Consider the following 25,925-nt stretch of genomic DNA (forward strand, 5'->3'; position numbering starts at 1 on the left):
CCAGTCATCAGCGTGGACTCCGATCATTTAGGTATTTGAAGAAATGGTTGGTGAATGTAGGAAGAGAAGAATCGGGGACGAGGACGAATTTAAATAGGAAAGCAGCGGCTCTAGACCACAAGAGAAAAGCCGACAGCGAGGTCCAAATAACACATGAAAAGACATGTGCACTCATTAAGCGTGTAGAGCTACGGCTTTTGCGCGCATACGCTTTACTGAATGTCTTTTGAAATGATCATAAATGGAGAATGGAAAGATTTAGATGGTAACAAGAAGGCGGACAAGCATCGCCGATTATACTTTCTAGTTTTCCAACAGCAGCAGACATGATCTATCACCTTTTTGATTTTGAATGAAGAGTTTTGGGAGTGTGCACAGAGTCTGGGATAGTAAAGCGGACGAGCGATTTATATAGACGACAGCTGTAAGCTAATCCAAATCAAGACCTAGCCAACCTTCCTTGTTTATGTATGCAGCGAATATTCAAGATGCATTAAAGTGATTTTGAAGAAACTAACACGATTCGAAAGCTCCACGAAGCGGAAACGGAGGCAACAGGCATGTGCATATCAAAGTGTCAGACGACCATGCATGTCCCCAAAAGAAGAAGAAAGCGAGTCAGATAATTACTGCGCGACAAACCTGGAGTCAGAATCGTCTGATGTATACATGGACAACTTTCTGTATGCATCGGGCGACATTTCCACGCGCATAAACGTGGTTTCGCTTTTTTCCCGGATCCCCCCACTACGACTCATTTACCCCGCCATTGCAGGAGTCACTCCGACAACGGAGTCTTAGAACCACCATCTTAAACTTTGTATGAGCTGCTTGGTATTGGGAACGGGAGCGCTATGGCTGTGGATCGATCGCAACGTTCTATGGGATCGAGGTGCGGTGGGAGAAGGGTAAAAGGTCTGCAGGGTCGGTCGTTATCCGGCGGTTGCGAACGTTTGTTGACGTTTCAACTAAGAAGTCAGTACCATGGAAAACTATAGCATCGATGACGCGAATAGAATCCATTTGCGTTCAGCTCTTTTGAATTTTCTACATCCTTCTAGAATATGACGAGAGCATACCAACAAAGGATACTGTGTCATCAGTTGCTATAGTACCACACAGCTGTGATGCTGTATCCAATAAAGAGCTGCTTAAATAGATGCAGATATCTAAACCAGGTTTTGTATGGGCATGTCGACGTGTAGATATGCACAATGATCGAATTGTGAGATAAGCGGTCACTCACACTTCCGAGCTCGGGCTTTCTCGGCAAAGTATACCATAGGTGTTCGCTCAAGGCTTTCTTAAGAATACGTGGGCGGCATCGCTAATGGCGGAGGTGAATGTGGGTGAAGAAAAGGTCTTCGGCTTATATCCGGCTGTGGCTGTATTCTTGGGTCGGACGCTGTGAAGGGTCTGACTGAACCAAACACAACGATGCCCCTTAGAGAACTGTAGTTGTTGGACAGCGAGTATATATGAGCAGATTACGAGCGCCGCTCATGAGTCAATCACATGATGATTACGACGACTGATTTCGAGCGTTGGAGTTCGTAATGAAAGTCGGAGTTGATTCCCAAATGGAAAATTGGTACATGATGCATATGCAGCACCATGTGGACCTTGCGCGACTGATTCGAAATTGAGTGGAAAGTTCGGGATTGGATGATGAAAAAGATGAAGCAATGCGACGATCGAAGGCGACGATCGAAGGAAGGGCTATGATGACGCATCCTGTTCCACAGGATATTGTAGAGTTGTTAGTAATGCCATGGGGTTTGGTTGAAGACATAGAATGGGACCACGATAACGAAAAATAGACGTAGGAAGGTGTAAGAAAGGGAGGTAGACTACCTCTCAACACCTCCTCTTTTAGAACCGTGCCCCTGTCGAACAACAGTGTCAATAGTTTGGAATGTACAGGAGACATGACCACACCGACTTGAGGTCTAGAATTTCCTGGTAGTGCTGCTGCCCCTTGGGTGTCCATGTTCACGGATACGGCCGAGCTGTTCGTAGCCAGCGCATAGCAGCTTCGCCGTCATAGGTGACTCGTACAATCCGAGAGGAGCATTCGGCTGCTTACTTGACGACAGCCAAGGTATGAAACACGTCGGCGTATGCAACTGAGGTCGAAATAGAGTACGGACTAGGATCGCAGCCTGATGCACCGGGCATATCGACGATGCCTGGGAGCGGCCGCTGGCCTGGTGAGATGGCTATGATTGCGCAAGAGACGCTATGAGAGTCAGGGAGCGAGCAATTCGCGTGTGCGGGAAGAAGTAAGCGGACAGATTACAAGCGTACGTTGATCGTTACAAAATAATGAGTCGTAGTCGTCAATTTAGGCCATAGACCCCGAACAGATGGCTGGTCAGTGATTACTCTCATGTGACAAGAAGACATTTCCAGGCTCAGCGTCTTGCAGTAGCGGATAATGTTGACGTCGTCATATCGGGGCTGATTTCCCCCAGACAGACGCAGAATCAAACACCCTGCGTCTGCGATCTAGAGCTATCCCCACAGGTTCCTAGAAAGCCAAAATGACGGGCCAAATCGTCATATTCCCTCGGAGAAGGTCTTTGCATCCTGGTTCGTTCGTGGGGCATTTCTAGCGGGAGGTAGTGCGGTCAGAAGGGAGCGCACACTGCTATGGGCAAGGACGGCAACGTGCATCAGGTTCGGTACCAAACAACGACTTTGGCCACCAGCGTTCTGGTCACAATGGTGTGGTCGAGATCGTCTGATGGTGTGGTTGAGTTTAGCAACACTGCAGTGAAAGACCACTTCGAGGCCCAACAAGATCCACAGAAACGACGACATAGGATAGAGGCTGAGTATGCGTGTGACTCGAGTCTGGAGACGTGTACGAGACGACTTCTGGTGGCTTACATAAAGAGCTGCAAGAGCTGCAAGAGTGACGATTCTGAACCGGTCAAATCACACAGTGCAGCTCGCTTTCGCACTTTTTGACAACTGGCCAAACAGCAATTTGGGAGTTGGCTGACAGGTCACCAGTGGGGACTACATTCTGAAGACGCGCGCCTGTCACCTCGTGCTCGACATAGGGGACGACAATCTGGGGGTTAGGGCAACGCTATAGGCGGGCGAATCGGTGTGGCAGCAGCATGCTCCGTTTCATCTGCCCAATGTGTAGACTAATTCTAACAAGCTTTATCGATTCTGGACGGGGGGCAGACGACGTGTTCCAAGTGTTGGGAACTGGGGAAGCCCGTCGAAACCCTTTCCGACCGCTTGAAGCGGGTAGATCCAAGATTCCAGGACCATATCGGGTGATGAGCCTTTCACAGTTTTACTGAGAGATGGGCCGATTGCGGCACCTAGTTATCCGAGTCTGCCTGCAATTTAGTCCAAGGTTTCTCAACGAAGTTTGTAAAGATGATTACCAGTAGCAAGTCACGGCGGGGTGGTGAAGTCCGTTGCAGGAAGCGCTCAGATGCGCTAGCAATGCGTAGTCATGGGCTCAGAAAGTGAGGAGGAGAGAGAGGCTTCCAAGAGAGGCAGGTAGCGACCGGGATCAGGCAAACAGCGCAGGCTAGCGTCGCTATACCACATCGGGGCAAGCCGGTCTGGGGACGATCTGCGGGCTCCGGACACCGGCCATTCTTCGGCCGTTCTGGGTGCAGATGCGCGTGTTGCGGGCAGATACCTATCGCTCCCTGCTGGAGCATTATTTGTCAAAAGCATCATGATTAGAATTGTATACTTTACCTACTAGATGGGAGAACCATGTCTCCACGGAGTAGCACCTGCTGCCGACTGCTGTGGTGCAAAGGGTGTCGCGGGTTGCCGGATATGACGGGCTGTGTGGTGTTAGACGCCCACTCTCGAAAAAGTGGGCGTGCGCATGCGAAACGATGTCATACCGAAGATTTAACGGTGCAGAGGCAGTGTAGAGAGCTGTGGCAAACTCACAGTGGGAACGGGCCAAGGGCTGGCTGATCGATTCGATACCGTAAGATGAGATGCTCCCCGTTGCAATGGTAGGTGTGATGAAAGGGCGCGGCAAGACAAGTTTACAAATGTTTTGTCATTACCACTGAATCTGAACTTGCAAACCGCTACAAGGCCACGATAGCGTGAGGGAGGTTGAAACGGCACAACGCGGAGTTCACGCCGACGTTGCACACAGCATATGGCATCATCATCAGCACACGCGACTAACAGTTGACGTGCATATACATTTCCAAGGGGATTTTTTTGGGTGTGATGACTACATAGGCCCTTGTCCATCACTGATCACAGCCCGTTCGAGTGCATCTGCAAATCTGCAACAGTACGTGCACTCGTGCACCACCTTATTCAATCGTGCACATTTTACCTCTGCTGCTTTCTAGTGGGGTTCTAGTGGAGGAAGAATACCGTACTGTGCAGAGCATGCGTGGAGCAAGGGTCGCAGGTCGCAGGTCGCATGCATCCAGGCCCAGCGCTGCAAGCGGCAATTCACCTCCGTTCGATTTCTTCGGACGGAAGGTATCCCGTGAACTGCGCACTGCCGCGTATTCGTTTACGAACCCAGCGAATAATTTCGGACCATGGACAGCTGATGCACATGTGCATTGAGATTGCAGGAATGACACTGGGTTGACAAGTACCTACCAAGAAATCAGACTGGGATCGAAATCGGCCGGCCATCAGCATCGTCGTAGCCGCATCGTAACATCCATGGTCCGGCATACTCCGCGCTCCCACCGGTGTGCTTGGCCTTTGGAGGGGAACAGAGGTGCATTTCGCTTGACTTTAGGAGCGCTGTTTTCCCGCCACCAGGGTCTGTCGGCCTGACTCTGCATCTATTTCACCGAAGATATGGAAAAGCCACAGATCCACTCTGGGCTGCAGACAGGGGCGGGCCCTTGTCAGTGTCACCCGCTCGCCCAACCTTCACTAGGAGAGCGTTCCTGGATACGAGCGCGGTGCTAGATTAGCCGTAAACCCCGTGGCTAAGAATACGTCCTCTCTTGCATCGGCTAGTTGTCGGCAACGATACAGGCTCTAACACGCTCGTTACCGGAGCTGAGGTTGCGTCTTGACAATACCAACTGGAACGAGGCGAACGGCTCGAGTCGTGGCCAGCAGTCTCATGTTCAGTACGAGGCCTGGGACCAGAGTATTGGCAAGGGCCTGAGCATGTCGCCCCCTCGAATCAGCCCGCATCCCATGATACGCCCGAGACAAATTCGCGCGTCGTCGTAATGCTATGTGGAAATTTGCTCGACATGAACGAGGAGCGTGGAGTTACAGCCCTGGGCTCGCACTCGCGGAAGCTTGAGGTTGAGTGAGATAGTCTAGTCGCGGCGTGGTGTTCGCGTTGTGATCGAGGTTACCGCCCGCTCCCGTTCGACGGCGTGCGATAGTTAGTGGCATCTGGTCGTATTCATCCTGGGGTCAGATCAGTTCTTGGTGTCAAAACGCCCAATCACGTTGGCGCGCTTCATAGACGAGGCGCAAATTTTGACGAGCTCCTATAGATGCGGAGCGACTTCGCTATGTGATTCAATTATTAAAAATGTCTATGACGAGCACATTCAGCTGGGCCCCAGCCGCAACTATGGGCGTGCGACTGGGGGGGGGGGTAGCTCATCGGATGCGGATAGCTAGATCTGGGGCATGAAGCCAGGAATGTATCGGTAAGCCATTGCATCCTACATCCGTTATGCGCAAGGGATGCGTATCCCCCCTAGGATGGGTAGAAAGCAGGCCACGTCGTCTACTGGGGTGGGTGTGAACATGACGAATTGAGGGTGAAGAGGCAGCCACCCATGTTGATGAGACTCGCACATTGCAGCTGCAGCGCGAAAGATACACGAGAAAGGCGGGGCCCACTTTTCGCACGCTGACAGCAGCGAGACACAGTGCTAGGCGACTTTCCACGTTTTCGTGTGCTCGACGCCACAGGTGTGAGCAGAATGGCGAGATATGGCAACTTCAAGGTGCATACGAGGGTAGATGCAGCAACGTCCGGTCTGCTGACCGTGGAGCAGGGATGGACCCATTACTCAAAAACATGTGAAATGGATTACTGCAAAAGAGGGAATATGGGCGACGGTGAAACTGGTCATGGTCATCATGTCGACGGCCAGCAAAACACACGACATTCTTTCGTGGGTCTCAGCAAGTGGGCCTAGCTGCCGTGCTTAGCATGGCAATCGCGGCGAGGGAGAAACTCTCGGGCTCATACCACGGGCAATCTAGTCAGATGACTTTGGGAGCAGCAAAGCAGCAAGAAAGCCGGCAGCTGCGGCAGCAAGACCTTGAGAATAACGTGGCCGATTATCATGTCTCTTTTCTCAGCATGACGGCAATGGACGGGTCGCAGCCGTCCCCTATCCGTGGCAGGTTGCTTTTCATTCACACCGCAATGATGAGGTCGCTTCGGTTTCGCTCTTTTGGACGCATTAGGCATAATTGCCGGTCGTCGAGGTCTGTGCCGTGTCCCAATATTTGCATGCAGTCGCTGTGCAGGCCGCTCTTGCCGAGGCCCGCAAAAGGCCGGCTTGCGTGTGGTGTGAGGGTGTGGCCGTGATGTTTGCAAGTTTTCAAACAGCAAGGCATGAAGTTGGGCGTGGGCGTGGTGTTGTGGATGGTAGATGGAATGGTTGTTCCTTGGACGTTGTTCTCCAGCATTGCCAGTTGACTAGGCTTCATCTAACGAGGTTTGGTTACTAGGCTTCACGCGACTGTACCATGCCGCGTCTAGCGCGAGTGCTAGCCTTCAGCCTCATCGCATCGTCCCAATTCTTCTTTGCACGTCGGAGCTGTCAGTCCACCAGACGGGCGACTACGGGCGACGACACCACAACGTGCCCTCACCCACGCCTGCACTGCACAGTCTGGGAGGGGAGGGGGCGCCCAAGACCGAGGCTGGCAGCCGGTGGGCGCGCCTGCAAACGGGCGTGGGCGTGCAAAGGGCGGTCAATACGGCTGCGCTGTTAGTCAGCGGCGCCCCGTGCTTTGGTCGTCGGGCTATTTTTCTCACTAGTGCCCTCCCTCCTCGCCGTCTAACCATCTTCTGTGTTAGTCGTCGCCTTAGCCTACATCGCGAATCTGAAGCTGCTCAACCACCATCACCAGCGTGCCCGGTACCTCGCCCTAACGCGCTGCCGTCACCGGTGATAGCTCGCTGCCCCAGGCGCACCAGATCGCGCGCCCGCAGTGCTACCACACGTGCAACTGCCACCAGCAACGAGATCGCCGCCCTCCCGGCGCCTCGAGTGGGAGCAGAGTCTTGAACCCGTCTTGCACTCAATCAGACACGCTCTTGACACTCGCGCCCACGAGTCAAACAAACTGCGCGCATAAAACAAGGCCCCAGATCGCCCTCCTTGTCGGCCCACTCACGTGCATCTGTCGCGCGAGCGTCATCACGAGCTTTCGCCGCGTGTGCAGCACCTGCCAGCGCTCGCTGCGCGCAATTTGCATCTGGAACCCACGTCTGGCAGTCGCTGTCGACGTGCACGGAAGCCCGGCCGGACAAGAGGCTGATCACTCGGCACGCTCGGCGTAGTTGAGCTTTCTGGGACAGAGAGCGCTGGGAGAACCAGAGTGAAAGCGAAAGTTTCAGTCATCGACTCGACAACGGGCCGATTGTGTTTGTCGCCCCCAGCACTGCGCCCGCAGCCAGTCAGGGCCGCGCATCCCAGAGTGACGACTCTGTGGCCCCTTCACCCTCGGCGAACAAGCTCATCCCAACCCGGTTTCTTCGTCGTCACTAGCGCAATCCTACCCACGGACCCGCACCACGCACGCCCCTCACACAGGCTGCGCGAGCCCACCTCGAGCACGTCCAAGCGTCCCACACTTTTGCTCATTGCGCCAGCCCAACCTCGTGCTAGCCCGTCCACCCAGAACAGCAACCATTCCCACTGTTACGGCTCGGCTTTACCGACTGTGATTGAATCCTGGTCCGGCCGCCCATTACCTCATCAGCTGTGCTAAGGCTTGCTGGGTAAGCTGCATCGCCTCCAGACCCGCCCATTGGCGGCCACCTCAAGACGCACGCCACTGGTCTAAAAGCTCTTAGACCGCGCTGTCACTAGCAGTGTTCCAAATTCACTTTCGCCCCAGCCAGCCAGACCCGCTTGCGAGCGACCTCTCCACTAGCTCCAGATTGTGTAACCTTTGCGTTGCACTTCACTTTCTGCACTGCGCCAGCTGCTCCGCGATTCGAGACATCCCATCCCGCTAGCTACCTCCCCTGCCCCGGTTCTCTCGACCTTGCACCTTCCGTGCGTTATCTTTTCGACGGTGCATATTTGCCGAACTGCTTGTCCTCCACCTGGGCGTTGTGGAAAACACACCGTCTGCAAATCATCCGCGTTTAACTTCCACGCTACTACGTCCTGACCACATTGCTTCTCCGGTTTTCTGGCTGTGCACTCCTTGGCCTGACCCAGCCTACGTCTTTATACGCTCTAGCTGCCTGTCTTCCACAGACCGCGGCAAATCATCCGTAGACGGTTTGCGACGGACATATCTCTGCAGTCATCCCTCGTCGTGGGCGCATCCATCCAACCATCCAACCTCAGTTTAGAGCCTAGCTACCTCGACCTCTCGCCAATCTACACAGTCTATGGACGCACGACAAGCAGACTACCCGCAGTCAGGTTTGCACTCGCCCTACCCAACCTTTCCTGAAGCAGCTTCTGAGGGAACCTCTGCAGATCAAGCATCTGCTGCGCAATATCCTCCCTCGGGACCAGACCCACGATCTTCCAACCTCACTCCGAGTTCAGACTACAGTCTGAACCCTTCGTCTGCGAGATCAGGCTCGTTCCCCGAGTACATTCAACGTTCGTATCAACCCGGCGCCCAAGGGCAAGCTCCCGGTGGTATGGCGCAACAACAGAGTCCGTCAATGTCTATCCCAGATGGTCCAAATGGTCATCAAGCACCGCAACAACTCAAGTCTGACTCGGATGTTCCTATAGATCCATCAATCGCCGCTCAGACGAGCCCAACTTATGCAAGCCACCAGCAGCAGCAATACTCGCCTTATACCCCACATCACGACATGCAGCATTATCCGGGTCAACCCCAAACACCAATGGGTTACGCCTCGCGACCTGAGTGGGCAGGCCACTACCCGCAACCAGGTATGCATTATGGCCACCCTGCGACTTCAGGTCCCCCTGCACCTGCGATGGTTTCTCCGGTACAGCGACCCCCAACTGTAAGTCAACTACCCTTGATACACCAACACCTAAAGCGTGAACATTACGCGTCATGCACACCTTCAACATGACCTTGACGACTAACACCTTGCTCAGGGCGGACATCCGCTATCCACAGTTTATTCTTTTGTTCCCATTCCCGGCGCGCAACAGCATAAGCGACCACGCCGGCGATATGAAGAAATTGAGCGAATGTACAAGTGCGGCTGGAATGGTTGTGAAAAGGCCTACGGGACATTGAACCATTTGAATGCACACGTCACTATGCAATCGCATGGTGCAAAGCGCACACCAGAAGGTAAGTGTTATCAATCTCATCGTAGTCGTCAAGTCTCGTTGGCCCTTGCAAGGCTAGCACGCTAGGTTGGCACTTGGGATCGTGTTGGTGCAGCGCCATATCGGTCGCGTCCCCACTGTTGGATAGCTTCAGATGACGGAAGCTAACACCTGTCGACCCATGCCAATTTTATCTTGGCACAATATCACTTCTCTAATATGACATGCTAACCCAACCCTACAGAATTCAAGGAAATCCGGAAAGAGTGGAAGGCGAAGAAGAAGGAGGAAGAGGCCGCACGCAAGGCTGATGAAGAGCGACACCGGGCCGACGTGCAGCAACGCGCTCACGAGGGAGGCGCGCCCGAAGTCCCTGCCTACGGACAGATGCGACAGGCAGTCGGTGTGCCCGGGCAACCTCCTCAACACCCTCAACTCCCTCCCATCGGGTATCAACCTGCCGCCTCTGGAAACACGGCTGCTCCTCAGTACGGCACTCAGAGTCCGGGTCTTCCTGACGGCATGGCTCAGTATGCCACCCCCAGCAGCAATGCATACAACAGTCCCAATAGTAACAGCAGCAGTTACCCACAATCACCCTACGGACAGAACCCGCAAATGTATCAGCAAAACCACTAGGAGGTGAACGAGTCTGAATTTTACACGGTCCGAACATCTCTCAATACGCATTCTCGCCTGCTTTTCCCGAAAGCGCAAGCGAAACTTTGACGACTCTCCTTAGGGTGGCTCTCTGTGTCCGTATCGCGGCTTCCTGCGGCGCTTACAGCATCATTACGGTGGCGACTGCATTAACCTCGATGGTGGCTGTATTTTTTCTAATTGGCGGTGTTTACGATGAAAGGTTTTCAATGAGCGACGAGGCTCAGATTGGCTCTGGTTTATGACAGATCATCGCGTAAGAGTTGGTACAATGGTTCAAAGTGTTCCATACATTGGAAGAGTATTTCATAGCGGTTACTGGAGTCTGATGCATGTCGCTTTTCAGCTGTTCTTTCATTCCGGGCGTTCCCAAGTCTTGAGTCATGGACGTGTGGGAATATGTTCAAAATTTTCTTGGTTCTGCACTTCTCATTCTTGAGGCTAGAACGACTGCATGTGAAACGGAGTTCGAACAGAAAGAAACAATTGATTGAATTTCTCACTACCAAGCAAAATTACACATGAATTCATCTTTGCCGTTGCTGCTGACCTTTGCGCCAGGCATCACAGGCAGCTGCTGACTCGGACATGGCATTGGAGAGCCAGAGGTGCGTGTGTCGGCTGCTTGTGCCCTCGCACAAGACAACGTGGAACGAACGAAAAGCCGGCTGTCTGCCTCGCATCGAGTCGCTAGCAATCTCACCTTGCTGCAAAAGCTCATCGGTGCTTCTCTCTCTTGGTATCGACTGGGTCATGCGACTTGATACGTTGCGGAAGTACAAAAAAAAGCTTTTTTCTGCTCGGGCACTGGCTCTAAAAAAGCAAGTCATGAGCGATCGCGGACGCGGCGGTAACGCGTTTCTGCCGTGTCGTGTGTTCCCGACAGACAAGAATGAGATGGCCAAGTCGAGAGAAATGTGTGGTCGGGCCTAATGCCCGAACCAGGCGCCTTGTTGGAACCATGGTCGCCGTTTTGTGCGTTGCTTGCGTCGCATATATTGTACATGGCACGTTGTGTCCTTGTGACGTGCGCCCGCCCGCCTGCCGCCCATGGAAAGGAAAAAGAGAGATAGGCGGGCGCGCCCTTATGCTTTCCCCGCACTTTTCTGCCTGTCTCTCTTGTCGTTTCTTTGTCCTGTCTGGCACAAGAGAGATTAGAATGAGATGGCAAATTACCATACACAGCCAAACTGACTGATGGTTCAGCCACACGAGGAGCATATGGCGGGAAGAGGAAAATTTTCTTGCTTGCTTTCTTCTCTCTCATTTTACAAATGACATGTACATTTTGCGGCATGTCCCGTGACACACTCTTTGGTCTCGCAGCCACATCGGCATCGGAAGCCGTCGTCTCCCAATATGTGTCCATTACACACTCTGGCACAGAGAAGAGAAGGCTTGGCGAGCCGCATAGTTTGTCCGTACACATCGGACACACCAAGACCAGAGTTTTCCCCAGCACCCGTGCTTCCATCATCATCAAAATAATAATCGGATGTAGTCATACCCGGTTGACCTGTGCTGTGCTGTGCTGTGCAGCAAAGCACGGAGGGAGCTGCAAGCCAGCGAAGATCTTCCCACCTCGCTTCACCCTTCCACCGCGGCTGCTACCCACCTAACCCTACTCTTTGTCCGCAATAATGTTCCCAGCAATAAGAAAAAACCTAAGCGGAACAAGGTAGAACCCTGTCCCACCCCCCCGACGGCACAATTCCGTTCCAACTGCCCGAGCATCCCTCCGCCCTCTCCGCGCCCTGCGCAGCGCGCGCGCGAGATTTTTTCTTGGAACGCAGGAATCAGACCATAATTTTTAAACGGTGAGGCCGTTTGGAATAGAGAAAGCCACTCGCAAACATGTAACACCGTGTTACCTTTGACGCTTGCATGGGATAACAGAGGGGGGAGCCGTGTTACGTGCGGTCGTTTCTGGGGTATGGGTATCTGGATGCCGTATGTAATGCCGTAAGTGTGTAAGGCATGGTTAGCAGGATGTAATGCTGATGGTGATGATGATGATGATTCGGAGCATCTAGGTGGTGTGTAGACAAATGTGTACAGGGGTAGCCGAACAAGGCAATTGAGGGCGAAGATTTGTTTGTTATTTTTATTTTTATTTTATTTTGACGCCAGACGCGCCAATCAAATCAGGTCAATTGCACGTCAGCGGTTGTAGGTTACTTGTATGCGCAACTAGCATCACATGTGCGGTTCCAAGAAGCCACGGGGAGGGTTCACACGGTCGGTCATCAATCTCGCATACCCGTATAACGCCGAGCACGACTAAAAACGGGCATTCACGAGGCAAAGGAAACGCTCGGAAGAGGGAGGGGAACGCTGGCACCACATCGGTCAACGGGGAGAGGGTCGGTCTTCCCATATCCCTTCGTATTCCGGGGATAACCAGGCCCAATCTCCAATACAAGCGGCAATGTACGGGGGTCTTCGTATTGGACTGAGATCTTGCCTGGGGTACTTGCCTCGCGATACTGGGTCGAAAGAGGAAGGAGGGTAGGGCCGGTGATATGATAAGTATGTATGACATGTTCGGATCATGGCTGCATAATCGCCTTTGTTTCCGTTTGATGCATACGTACGGTAGAAGTACGGTGTACATATTGATTAATCTGTTTAATCTGTAGTGATTTGCCGAGCAGCGGCATGGATTGGCGGATTGGCTCGGCGCCGATGGGGGCAGGTATGCCTCCTCCGTGTCTCTGTGTGTGTGTTCGTCTCGCGTGCAGCAGAGACGTTGACTGTGTGACGATGGTATTGCAGCATTTTTGATTGCTGATAGGACGAGTCGGGGTGAGCAGCACGGGGCTGACCTTCTGTAAGTAATAACAAGACCGAGGGTGGGCAGCATGTGTGTGGCTTGTTACTTGGTCGACTCCGTGTCATCGATGACCATTGCACAAGAACCAGGAAGCATTTCCAAGACGGAATTTGTGTCTCGGTCATGCGACAGTTTCCGCAACATGACATGACAGAGTGGAGTGTGCCGGAGAGATGGAAACGATGCAGTGATGAGCTGGCGAAAATATCTCCCGTGGCGCACTCCAACTGACGTCCATGTGCAAAGCAAGATGGCGGTCTGTGCAAAGCGGTGGAGTGGTGTCTTCAAGTCTTGTGAGAGATTTTCCTTTTCTTTCCGGATGCGCAGAGTTGGCTGGCTGGGCTTGGCCAACAATCCGATGGTGATTGCGTTGGGCAGTGCCACGCGAAATGCCGCACGCATTGATGACGCGACATTTATTTTTTTTTCTATTCGCACGGCAAAACCTCGCGGGCCGGCATAGACAAAAACAGATGGCAAAGAAGAAAATTTCTGCCGCCCTGGACAAGATTGCCGACATAGCTTGCATTCAACAAAGACTGAGTGGGCACGGCAAGTTGTGCCGGGATGTGATTGACATGCCTTGGAGTCCCCCACAGCCATACTGATACCACGATGATTAGACAGGCCAGGTACTGATGGTGGTGGTAGCAGAACAAAGTCGGCGACGTGTACTTGGATACGCTAGCATCTGAGTAGGTCGCATCTGCAAGATCGCCCATTAGCGGCACATCAACCGTTGTCAGATTAGACTGGCTTTGCTTGCCCCGGACAGGCGTGCTGGTCTCGGTTTGTTTTGCAGGCGCCGCCGTTGGGCATGGGCTTGGGGCGCTGTGAAGCTAGCCAGGGGAGCTTCTGGCGCTGGCTGGCGTGACAGACACAACGGCGCGCCCGGCCATGATCTGACGGCGGAAACTAGCATCACAGGTGCATCGTTTTGGCTGAGCTGGGCTGGCGTGCTGCTGGTCCGAGGCGTGGCTCACGGGCTGGTTACACGACATTAGTTTTGCACCGCTCGAAGGATTCGTCCCGATGCCACGAGGGACGAGGGGTGGCAGATGGTGGAGATGGTGGAGATGCACTGATGCAGTGCGACTACTGTCGGATGTTTTGCAGGTAAGACAGCAGGGCCAGCGAGCGCATACAGAGCACCAGGTGTTGCAGCAGAACGTGATGCAGAATGACGCATCCAGGGACGGTGATGGGATAGATTGGGGCCACACAAGCTTCAACTACTGTACACACAAGACCTGCTTACCCACCTCGTACAGCGCACACGATACAAGACAGCGGCTTCAAAAGCCGTCCATGGAGCGGCGTTGGCTGCCTCGCACCAACCTAGTCACGCAACCCTCCCTGCAACCACCTATGCCGCCCATCTGGATACTTGGACAAGTCTAGTAGGACCTGTCTACCACTATCGCAAACCTTGATGCCGCCACGTTGGCGCTGCTGCTGCTGCTGCTGCTGTGAGAAGGATGCAAAATGCTCCGATTCTGCTTACCGATCAAGAGACTGAGACGGTCGTCCTGTCCGTCGCTAGACTCCTAGACTGTTAGTAAACAAGCGGACGGGGCAAGGCAGGAACAAGGGAATCGTACGGTATGTCTTGCGTTAGCTTCGCGATCTAAGCCCGGCACTCTGCCAGTAGTTTACTTTGTTGTGCCGGGTTTAGAGGGGGAAGGATTGTAAGCCCTACTGTATGCTGGTGGCCCTGGCCTTGCTCTCCCGCGTTATAGTGCTGCTTCGGCTTCGTCGACTCGGTCGCGCGTGGTGTAGGTTCAGCCTTGCTGACGGTTGCGACCAAAGCTGCTAGAGTGAGGCGTGGGCTGGCTTAGGCCTGATGTGTGATTGATTTTCCGCCCTGACAGCCGCATCCATGCATCCTACATCCATGTAGCCATTGTGTAGTACTACGCCTGATCACGTGCCTGATAACTTCGGCCCGCTACCGAATACCCCCAAGCCGAACACGGCCAACTTTTTTCCTGCCGACGTCAAACGGCTGCCTCTTGCACATAACGAACCGCCCACCCGGCCTCATGTTCAATTGTCGTGCGAGCCTTTGGCCATGCATACAACCGCGACATGTCCCGCCCACCAATGTGTCTAATGTCTTTCTCTTTACCCATGGCCAGCGCCGACTACGTAGCGACACCAAGGAGTACAAGCAAAGACTGCGTGAATTGCCTTTTTCCCCGCCATGGGCAGGAGACTCGTTCAAGACGTCGGCTTTCGCCGCGAACCGGAAGAAGAGGGAACTCGCGGCCATGAGGGAAAAACCTGCACGATATGAGACGCCCAATCTAGCCAAGCTGGGCCCCCGCGACCCTCGCATGTCGAATAGCGACTGGGATAGGAGGAAGAGGGAGTTGCGACATCTACAGGATCCGCTAGATCTGGCCAATTTTGTCAAGCAAGAGCTCGCCAAGGGCAAGGAGGACGAGATGCTGCAGCTGGTGCGCATGGCATGTCACTCGATGATGTGCGTTGTCAGCTGGAACCACATCATCAATCACAAGCTAGCAGACGGCAGAGTCAACGATGCGCTCAAGGTATACAACGAGGTATGGATAGTATGCATCGAGTATGCGGGGCTAAGGCTGACATGGTAGTAGATGAAGAAGCGCGGCCAATTCCCAGATTCCTACACGTACACCATCATCTTAGGAGGTTTAGCAACTAATGCACAAACATCCGGCATCGTCGAAAAAGCCTTGACCATATACCACTCCCTCTTCGCCCCCAACTCGCGCGTTGAACCGTCCATCATCCACACAAATGCTGCACTTAGCGTCTGTGCAAGAGCGGGGAACATGGATGCCTTGTGGGGTATTGCTGGCAAGATACCAGAAAGCGGGCCGGCAGCTGCGAACGCCATCACTTACATGACCATCCTAACGGCTATACGCCAGAGTCTGATCATCGATGCACCCAAGGGGGAAAGCGAAGAAGAGACGGCGGCAAGAAGGGAGCGTGGCATCATGGAAGGACGTCGCATGTGGGAAGACATTGTGGGGAGGTGGCGGCGCGCTGATCTGATCATCGACGAAGACCTGGTGTGCGCCATGGGGAGGCTGTTGTTGGTGGGAAGCCGACCACGAGATTGGGACGATGTCCTCTCGCTAATCGAGCAGACAATGGACATCCCACGCCTCGTTCCGCGGCTGGGCTCCACCGCAAGGGAAGAAGCTGGTCTACCGCGCCTACGAGCCCCGAACGTGCCACAGGAATACCGCTTTGACGACGACCACCTATCCCCAGATAACACCCCCGTGCGCGGTGACGAGTTTCTTGCGCTGACGCCCCGTGGTGTTGGAGCCGTCGTACCGAATCCCCTCATATACGCTCAACCGGGTAACAACACGCTCTCTTTACTCCAAGAAGCCTGTCAAAAGATAGTCGCCACTAAGGCCGCCCTCGGCTATTGGGACATCTTGACGGACCCGGGCACCTACAACGTCAGCCCCGATCACAACAACGTCTCCCAGCGTCTACGCGTCTTGCGCCAGAACCGCGCTTCTGGTGAAGCTGTTCAACTTCTTAAATGCCGTATGTTGGATAAGGGCTTCACGCCTACGGCCGGCATGTTAAGGATTGCAATGAGCACCTGTGTGCGTGACAAGAACAATCACAAATCTCTCAAAAATGCGGGTCACATCCTACAGATTATGCTCAAGGTCATGGAGGACGCTGATTCCAGGGCCGTCGCCATGTACGCCGACCTTGCGACTAGTTTCCCTCTAGCCAAAGGCTCGGATCTCATCGATGCACTTACCCTGCTCCACCCTGTTTGCAAGAACATTCGCTTACAGCTCGGGGTTGGTGGTGGAGAAAAAGAATCGAGCAGGTTTTCAAGTCCGCAGCCTCTGGGGGGCGAGGAAAAGCAACATGCCGTTTTTGCACTGAGGAGGATCCATGGTGTTTATGACAAGTTGATCCACTCAAATCTCATAGCCGAGGAGGCAAAAAGTCCGTTCAAGGCTGCGAGAGCGACGCTCTCGTCATTCATTCAAAGAGTACGTTTCAAAGACAGTCGAATAGAAAAAGGTTGGGATCCACCGCCGAATTTAAGGGGATATTACCCCAGGGTTGCGAAAAAAGAGAATGGGTTAAACCCATATCAACACAGGCATGCGGTTAAAGAGAATAAGGACAGTGGTGGGCCTGCGGAAGAGATGAGAGAGACAAGCAGGAGCCCTGACAACATACCAGCTTGGAAGAAGGAGTGGAATAAACAGGTTGAGAGATCGGAGCGAAGAGTTATGTACTCGCCTCAGGTCACGAATGCCCGGCGAACAACGAGAGATATGTAGGCTATGACATTTATGAGGCGTTCAAAAGGATGGGGGCTTGAGGGCCTTGTACAGTATATTTGTATCATATAAACACAGCACAAATATCGAGACGATGAGTTCTAACTATTGCTAGAATTTTTGATTATGGATCTGCTTCTCTTGGTTAAATGATGAATCCATGGAGGGTAGTAGGTCGGCACGTGACGTCCCAAAACTACTCAAACCTCCGCTTCGCCGCAACGCGACATGACAATCACCACTTCCGCGCCACTCCACCCATATACAACAACGCCTACCAACCCCGCGCATACCTACCCACCATGGGTAACGACGGCGGCTCCATCCCCAAACGTAGCGAACTCGTCAAAGAAGCCGCAAAAGCCCTGACTACCGCGCAAATCAAAGAAGCGCAAAACGAGCAACAAGAATACGCCTGGTCGACTGACCCACTCACGCGGAAACCTCTCGCCCGGCCTGTGGTATCCGATGCCGCAGGGTTTCTATACAATAAAGACTCGATTATCGAGTTCTTGCTCAAGGAGGATGGGGATGCGGAGAAGGCTGAGATGAAGAAGGTTGGCGGCGTAAAGGACTCCGAGCTAGGTACTTTCGGCGACCGTGTCAAGGGATTGAAGGATGTTGTCGAGGTCAAGTTTGAAATTGAAGAGAAGGAGGGCGGTGCTGTAGGCGCCGAGAAGTGGAAATGTCCCATCACCGGGGCGGCATTAGGACCAGGAAGCAAGGGCGTGTACATTGTTCCTTGTGGACATGCCTTTGCGGGGAGTACGGTCAAGGAAATCGCTGGGAATGCATGCTTAACGGTAAGTTCATCGACAGACTACGATAGTGTCAGGGTTATGGCTAATGCGGGTCGCAGTGCAACGAGCCTTTTGCTGAAAACGACGTTATCCCCATCGCACCCACTGCACCGACAGACATTGCGCGCCTCAATCTCCGCATCAAGACGCTCAGGGAAAAGGGCCTCACACATGCGCTCAAGAAGGCACCGGGCAGCAGTAAGAAGAAGCGAAAACACGCCGAGAAAGAAGCAAACGGTGATGCGGTTGCAATCGCAAAACCCTCCTCATCCGACGACGATAAAACCGCAAAGAAGGAAACGAAAGACAAGAAAGAAGCTCCTAGTGCGGGTGGTATTAAAAACAGCGCCACGGCATCGCTGACGCGCAAGGTGCTAGCCGAACAAGAGGAGAGGAATAAGAGGAGAAAGATGGCGCAGAATGATAATGTGAATACCTTGTTCCACAACAACGAGCATAAGCCAGATAAGAAGAATAGTGCGGATTACATGACGAGAGGGTTTAGTATTGGACGGAAGTAAGGAGAGGGTCGGGTTGTTGCATTGGGGGGCGTTGGGTGTATACGTTTTATTCATGATCTATCTATACGTGTGGCGAGATCTCATAAGGGGATGCTGATGCGGAGTAGGAGGATGCGACAGTGATACCCCTACAATCAAAAAGCGCGAGAAAATGAGTATGTAAGGCATGTAAGTTTTTCAGCACGCACACGTGCCTGGAATCCGACTGTGTCATATTCAACTGTTTTTGAAGAATATAACGTGACCAGCACCCTCATCCCAAGGCCCTCCTCGTCTATATAAACCCTCCCTTCCTCTACTTCCTCCTCTCCTCTTTCCCTCACCATCCACACCTGAAAACATCTTTTTCTACAAAACCAACCTATGATGCAAGATGTCTGCCCTCTTTCCTCTTTCTAAAAAGCGCAAAATTATCTGTGATGGTTCTCTCCTGTTCTTTTCCTTCTCCATAGATGCCTAAAACTGCTGTTCCAAAATTCATTTTACTGAAAAAGATTTGATGCTCGCGATATGTCTGTCCACCGAAAAATTTACAGCAAACACGGTATGTTTGCGTCCTGGGGGGAGTCGGAAAACATCTGGAATTAACCACTCAAGACGTATCTCTTCTCCCGCTACTGGGAAGTCTGAGGATCAAAACCCACTGGATTTACATCTATGTGTCCCGCTGTTTCCGAAAGATGAAGAGCGCTGCACCTGATGCGAGGGGCGTATAAAAGCTAGTCCCCTATCCACTTTCTTCTTTCTTTCTTCTTTCCGTCTTTCTCCTGCTATTTATTAAAACAAATCAAGGCTCAACGTATACATGTGCCTGGACTGGTGTTCTCCTGGTATTTATCAAAATTTCTAGTGCTTCAGGTTTATGGGTGCGCCTGGTGTTCTGATTTCTAAAAACGAGAAGCTACACGTGGTATGGTGTGGTTTAAAATCAACGTCGGACGATTCCATGTGGGATTTGGATTCCAAAAACACAATCGACGAAACGATGTTGGAGAAGATCGCTCCTGTACTAGAAAATACAGTCTGAAGCCCACATGCTCCGTTGAAACGCTTTCGGGTTTATCAAAATTCCGCGCATAAGACGTTGATATGCAGTTTTTGCAAAACTAAGTTACTTTGCATGTGCTGGCCTTCATGTGGCTGCTCACACAGCTAAAACACTCAAAACATATTTCCATGACTTGGGGTTGGCGCTAACCGGGGATGTATATAAAACCTTCACTTCCGCTGCTCTGGTTCCTTTCTTCTTACATCTACCTTCTTTCTATATTCCAAAAACACTAAAACTTAGGGCAGTCCATGGCATGTCTGCTTTTCCAAAAATCCCTCCACCGGTCCATATTGTCCGCCGCCTCGACTACGCGGTACTAAGAAATACCTGTACCTTTTATCAAAGTTTCTGATGGCCTGTTCTTTCTTAAAATATCATCCGCAATCTTCTATGTTCTTTACTGAGTCTACCGCTTCAGCTGAAACACACAAATAGTGAAGAGATGCTTCTGGTGGCCCTCTCGTCCCTGAAACAGTAACATAAATTGTGCATATTTCGAGAATTTTCAAAATACAGGCTTGCCTATTCTATATTTCTAAAAGTTTGTTCGTTGGGCTCTAAATGTTGTGCTGTTTGGGCACTAGGGCTATGCATTAAAATCCGTGGCTTCTCTTACTTACCTGGACTATTTAGCCTTACAGTTCTTACCTCTTTGTACTAAAGTGATACCCCAAAAGAGGAATGTTGGTTCGTTTCTAAAGTCAGAAAGCGACATACGGATGTTCCTTGCGGGATTGAAATTCTTGAATTATCAAAAGCTGTCCAGGCCTGTCTAATGTCCCTGTTCCTCCGAAAGCGTTCCTAAAATTCGTACTGTTGTTACTTGAATGCGGCCGTAGCATTAAAACTGCAACAAATCAGTCGATGTCCACGGAGACATGGAAAACCTGTAACATATTTTTGGGGCCGCTGTGTCCTTTATATACCCTCTCAAAGGCGAAACAAACCTTCTCAAAGAGGAATGAGAAGTGGGGAACTCAGTAGCTATAAAATTCAGATTCTCTGCGCTCTCTTTCCTTCCTCTTCTATCACAAAAAATGGATATCCAGCGTATGCTTCGGGGTTGAAGTACGCCTATGATGGTTCCAAAAATCTAGTAAAACAAGGTCAATTATCGTGTGTGATTGAAACACATGATAAAAAATCTCAAAAATTACACTCCAGCTTTCGATGAGCTTTACTGGTGGCGTTCAAAAAAATGTAGGGAGACGGAGTCTTAACTGGCGATAAACCTGGTCAAAGCGCAGAATGGGTGGTATAAAGTCTATACCTCGCTGGTCTTTCTCTTTCTTCTTTACTGCATTCCTTTTAAACTAAAATTTCGCTCAGAGGCTTCATGTCGCCTTCTCCTTTCTTGAAATTTTCAGCAGTTTGACCTTATGGACCACTGCTGTGTGGAAAAGAAGCATTGTAAAATCTCTCGCCGACTCAGCCACATATTGGGATCATGCTCTCTGTAATATCGATTTTCTTATTATTAAATTGACGGTACCATGGCTTTGTTGAAAAAATATGTGCAAATTGAGTCGATGTGCAGTAAAACACAAGAAGACTACCCCATGACAAACAGCGCTCGCGCATCAGACGCATGTTCGTTCTTCCCTGCGCCTCTGCACCTAAAACTCACTCTAGATAGGCGAAATGGTTGCTTCGGAGTATAAATTCCGCTGACCTCCGCGTCAGTCTTCATTCCCTCTTCCGCTTACTTTCTTCCACTTTCATTGCTTCTAAAAAGAAAATGAGTACTTTATGTTTGCTAGTCTCAAAAAATGGATCAAATACACTCATGCTGGCGGCTTGATCTAATTTCCCCGACTTCTACTGCGTAGGCTCTTGTCCATGCTACTTTCTAAACTATCATGATAGACGAAAAAGGTACTTCATTCCAAATTACACCCCACCGCACTCATTGCTTCTGTGGCATTCCCAAATGCTTAAACTAAAATAAGCATGAAGGAATGCCATGTGTCTTTCCAGATTTACTCCAGGAGGTGCCATGCTGGTTTGGCACCTGACTTCTCACTATAAAAATTTCTGTCTGTCTTGCTTCCTTACTCCTTCATTACCAGAAACTTATTGTTATATTCCATAAAATTGAGGCAGTTGGAGGGATGACTGCCTCATTCTAAAATAGGCTGCTGAAGTTCTGGATGTCTCAAACATACCAAAACTTTCCTTCGCCTGTATACAATCAAGATGCTCGCATTGATGCGGAGTGCGTGAGTGTCTCTTCTTCGATACACTCTTTTACATACATTTTTCTCTTTAACTCGCTTTCAAAACTTCCACATTCTTGGGCCTTCCAAGCCAAGCTGCCCCCTTAAGTGTCCCTTTCTCACACTAAAAGAATATACAAGCACTTGTTATGTCCTGGCCCAAAAAATTCTGTCTATATCAAAAATGGATTCCAGAAAACTTGATGTGCTCTGCGTTGTGGCCTTGCCCATAACGCGATGAAATCAACGAAAACACAGGTTAAATTTGTTCTTAAACACCAGTTCGCCGCTATAATGGTGTTCTGCTGGCTTTAAATACACTAGCTTCTTTTTTCCAACCCGGCAGGTCTATAAAGCTGCCGTAGGCACCGACTTCTTCCCTAATCCCTTACCCTGTCCTATATTATCCTAAAAAGATAGAAGAACAGTAAAATGTTTCTGAGTTCCTGGCTCTTTCCACTAAAACGATTCTCACTATGAATCATATTGCTTGTTGACTTCCCCCAAACTGTAGATGCTGGCGGAGATAGTATCCCGCTGTTCACCAAAAGTCGTGGGTCGTGTTTGTACCTTACGGCCTCGAGCTGGCTTTCTAGAAACTACCTACCTTCTATAACTGCCTCCCACGCTTCGGATTATATAAAAATCTCGTGCGTCACGCATACTTGCAGTCCTTCTATCATGCACTTTCTATCCTGTTTTACAAAAATATTACCGCCGGCTTTATATGACGAAGACCGTCTCTTCTGCCCCTTTCTAACTAAAAATTGCATGGAACTCGTACAATGTTCTTCATTCGCCAAAAACTTTGATACAATCAACTAACGAGCGTCTTCTGTTGTCCCTCTTCTTCTATATTACTCGCGTAAAACCACGACTAAAAAAGAGGACAACGGCTTTTTGATGACCGTCTGCATCTTCCCGTACTTTACATTGTTACTCTACTTAAATAGACAAGAAATTATCCTATGGAGATCGGCTCTCACTCTTTCCTTAAAAAAACACTTCTCCAAAAAATCGATCCCAGGGAATCCGCTTCTCTTCTTCTCAAAAAGAACAACAGAAAGTGCGCGATGTTTACGACCACGTTTGATTGAAAATATATCAAAAATACCACCACCATAGTTTGATGTCCTAAAATCGTTGGAAGATCGAGTGGATGCCGTTCGGCCCCTCTGCCCACCGCCCACCCCTCCTCCATCTGCCAGAAAGCGCATATACCCATTTAGCGGTTATATAACACTCCTACTCACATTTTCACCATTACCTTCTCTCCACATCATCGTTCTTCTCCAAAACTAAAAAACTGCCCTAAACACCCACGCATGTGATTCTCCTCCTTCCCCAAGTAAAAACATATAACGTACCTCACGGGCGAGTGGGCCACACGGGCGAGTGGGCCACTCCGCTAAGACCCCACCAAAACATACTGTTACCTACAGTACTTTCACAATGAGCCAACAACAAAACAATCTACCAGCTTTAAAAGAGGCTCGATTACAGCTTGCTCTCAAGGCTATCGAACGCGACGCGACGCTGTCGCAGAGACGCGCTGCAGCTATCTACAACGTATCTCGAGTAACTCTTGGGCGCCGACGCGCTGGAATACCTCTTCGGAGCGATTGTACGCCTAACTCAATGAACCTCCTTAAGACAGAGGAGGATGTAATTGTCCAGCATATCCTTGACCTCGACGCGCGAGGATTTCCGCCCCGACTTGCTGCTGTGCAGGATATGGCTAATTCTTTGTTGGCTGAGCGCCACCGCGACCCTGTTGGTCAGAACTGGGCTGCAACCTTCGTCAAACGTCGCCCTGAGCTTAAGGTCAAATTCAATCGCAAGTATGACTACAAGCGAGCCCTCTGTGAGGATCCTGAGGTTATACAAGGCTGGTTCCGACTTGTGGAGAACACAAAGGCCAAGTACGGTATCCTTGATGAGGACACCCACAACTTTGACGAGTCTGGCTTCATGATGGGCATGATATCAACTGGAGCAGTAGTCACAGGCTCTGAGCGTCGAGGACGACCAAAGAGCGTTCAGCAGGGCAATCGCGAGTGGGCTACAGTGATCCAGGGTATCAACGCGACTGGGTGGGCAATCCCACCTTTTATCATCTTCAAAGGCAAGAACCACCTCTCTGCCTGGTACAAGGAAGATAACCTACCTCGCGACTGGGTTATTGCAGTCTCTGAGAACGGCTGGACAACAAACAAGCTTGGTCTAGAGTGGTTAAAGCACTTTGACGCTCACACAAAGAAGAGGACTGTAGGAAACTATCGTCTGCTTATTATCGACGGCCACGAGAGCCACGACTCGCTCGATTTCCAGCAGTACTGCAAGGATCACAACATTATTACTCTCTGCATGCCTCCTCACTCGTCGCACCTACTACAGCCTCTTGATGTGGGGTGTTTCTCGCCTTTGAAGACAGCGTATGGCCGCCAAGCCGAGGATCTAATGCGCAACAAGATCACCCATATCACTAAACTAGAGTTCCTACCGTGCTTTAAAGGCGCTTTTGACGCTGCGATTACAAAGGCCAATATACAAGGAAGCTTTCGAGGCGCTGGCTTAGTCCCATTTAATCCAGAGGCTGTGATATCGACGCTTGACGTGCGGCTGCGCACTCCACTGCTACCTACCGTCGAGGACGGTCCCTGGCAGTCGCAAACTCCAAGCAATACCCTAGAACTTGGGTCGCAATCAAAGCTGATTCAAGAGAGGATTCGAAGACATGTAGATAGCTCACCTACGTATATGGTTGAGGCGATCAAAAGCCTGTCAAAAGGTGCAGAGATGATAGCGCATTCTCTGGTGTTAATGACCAAGCGCAACGCTGAGCTCCAAGCCGCCAACGAGGCCTCAAGTAAGCGTAGATCATATAAAAGGAAGCGCTTACAGCAGCAAGGGACCTTAACAATTGATGAGGGCGTGCGACTGACGACTCTTAAGGAGTTTGGGGCATGTAGTGATAGGAAGAAGGCGAAGAAGAGAGTGCGCGTTGAGGCAGGCGAGCCTAGCCAACGACGCTGTGGACGCTGCGGCGAGGCAGGACATAATATGCGCACATGTAGGCAAGAAGCAGCGATAGATTCTGAGTAGAATAGCCTATTACGATTTCTATTTACTATCTTTGACGGTGCTATATAGTCGTGTACAGTCGTGGTTTTAATGGGGTCTTAGCGCAGGTGGCCCACTCGCCCGTGTGGCCCACTCGCCCGTTAGGTACGTTAACCAAGAAGCGCATGTCCACGGCATCGCTAAAACTGCATATTTCTGCCCCACATGATCTTCTTCTAGAAAATTACCATCGTTACTCCAATGTCCTTCTTTCCGATTGCCGTCTGTTACAAAAACACAAGGAACCTGTCGATGGGACTGTGTTGAGTGCGATGTAAACAGGGAAACCTACGTATTCATGTGCTGTCCGTTCTCATGTGTGTATCTATAAAGGGAGATTGGAAAGTGTCAACGAAGTGATGCTATGCTCTTCTGCTGTTGGTTTGTGGTGAATAGTATGCGGGATGAGAGCGGTTACCGTACCACCCGAGTATTATAAGATACTTGACATATTAGTGTACAAAGCCCACTGTAGTCGCTAGACCCCGTCTATTAGGTGCTTACCCCACACTATTAAGTATTTTATAACACCCAGGTGGACACAGCAGCTGATGTGTACAAATACGGGTCTTGATGCACGTGATTGGCCGTTATCGCGGAACCAGTGTGGTCTGGAATGCCTTGCGATATTCAACAGCAATACCAGATGGGTGATGGTTTCTCTGGCGGAACGCGATGTTTCTATAAAGTATCTGGCCACTACACAAAGAAGCGAGATGAATGTCTGCGGCACACAAAAGTCAGTTGATCGACCACCTGGAGAGCACTAAAAGACACCAACACAACAAACTATAGGGGGAAACAAACATGCACAATGTATAAGATATCATGAAACTGTATTCTATATCGCTATTACTGTAACAGGAACTTTTTTTCTGGAATATAACGCCACCAGCGCCGTGATGCAAAGCGACGAAGTGGCCGCGAATGACATGCTG

At 51.0% G+C, this 25,925-nt stretch overlaps 6 protein-coding genes across 6 annotated transcripts; 5 read left to right on the forward strand and 1 right to left on the reverse strand.

Annotated features, from left to right (window-relative positions):
• Positions 1-2,559: 2,559 nt before the first annotated feature.
• PtrM4_146310 (uncharacterized protein) lies at positions 2,560-2,676 on the reverse strand (the record flags this gene model as incomplete). Its single annotated transcript, XM_066109867.1, has 1 exon — positions 2,560-2,676. One exon carries the CDS (start codon positions 2,674-2,676, stop codon positions 2,560-2,562), a length of 117 nt encoding a protein of 38 aa, XP_065959850.1.
• A 48-nt stretch (positions 2,677-2,724) lies between these two features.
• PtrM4_146320 (uncharacterized protein) lies at positions 2,725-3,103 on the forward strand (the record flags this gene model as incomplete). Its single annotated transcript, XM_066109868.1, has 2 exons — positions 2,725-2,837; positions 3,019-3,103. 2 exons carry the CDS (start codon positions 2,725-2,727, stop codon positions 3,101-3,103), a joined length of 198 nt encoding a protein of 65 aa, XP_065959851.1.
• A 5,487-nt stretch (positions 3,104-8,590) lies between these two features.
• On the forward strand, positions 8,591-10,106 carry PtrM4_146330 (DUF1421 multi-domain protein; the record flags this gene model as incomplete). Its single annotated transcript, XM_001938890.2, has 3 exons — positions 8,591-9,190; positions 9,288-9,489; positions 9,712-10,106. 3 exons carry the CDS (start codon positions 8,591-8,593, stop codon positions 10,104-10,106), a joined length of 1,197 nt encoding a protein of 398 aa, XP_001938925.1.
• A 5,124-nt stretch (positions 10,107-15,230) lies between these two features.
• On the forward strand, positions 15,231-17,276 carry PtrM4_146340 (pentatricopeptide repeat protein; the record flags this gene model as incomplete). The annotated part of the gene is made up of 2 exons (XM_001938889.2): positions 15,231-15,527; positions 15,579-17,276. 2 exons carry the CDS (start codon positions 15,231-15,233, stop codon positions 17,274-17,276), a joined length of 1,995 nt encoding a protein of 664 aa, XP_001938924.2.
• Positions 17,277-17,578: 302 nt separating this feature from the next.
• PtrM4_146350 (Rtf2 domain containing protein) lies at positions 17,579-18,597 on the forward strand (the record flags this gene model as incomplete). Its single annotated transcript, XM_066109869.1, has 3 exons — positions 17,579-18,079; positions 18,136-18,313; positions 18,455-18,597. 3 exons carry the CDS (start codon positions 17,579-17,581, stop codon positions 18,595-18,597), a joined length of 822 nt encoding a protein of 273 aa, XP_065959852.1.
• A 4,719-nt stretch (positions 18,598-23,316) lies between these two features.
• Positions 23,317-24,969, forward strand: PtrM4_146360 (uncharacterized protein; the record flags this gene model as incomplete). The annotated part of the gene is made up of 1 exon (XM_066109870.1): positions 23,317-24,969. The coding sequence occupies one exon, from the start codon at positions 23,317-23,319 to the stop codon at positions 24,967-24,969; it is 1,653 nt and encodes a 550-aa protein (XP_065959853.1).
• Positions 24,970-25,925: the final 956 nt, after the last annotated feature.

This window comes from Pyrenophora tritici-repentis, chromosome 9 (assembly GCF_003171515.1).
Source record: "Pyrenophora tritici-repentis strain M4 chromosome 9, whole genome shotgun sequence".
Taxonomy (NCBI): domain Eukaryota; kingdom Fungi; phylum Ascomycota; class Dothideomycetes; order Pleosporales; family Pleosporaceae; genus Pyrenophora; species Pyrenophora tritici-repentis.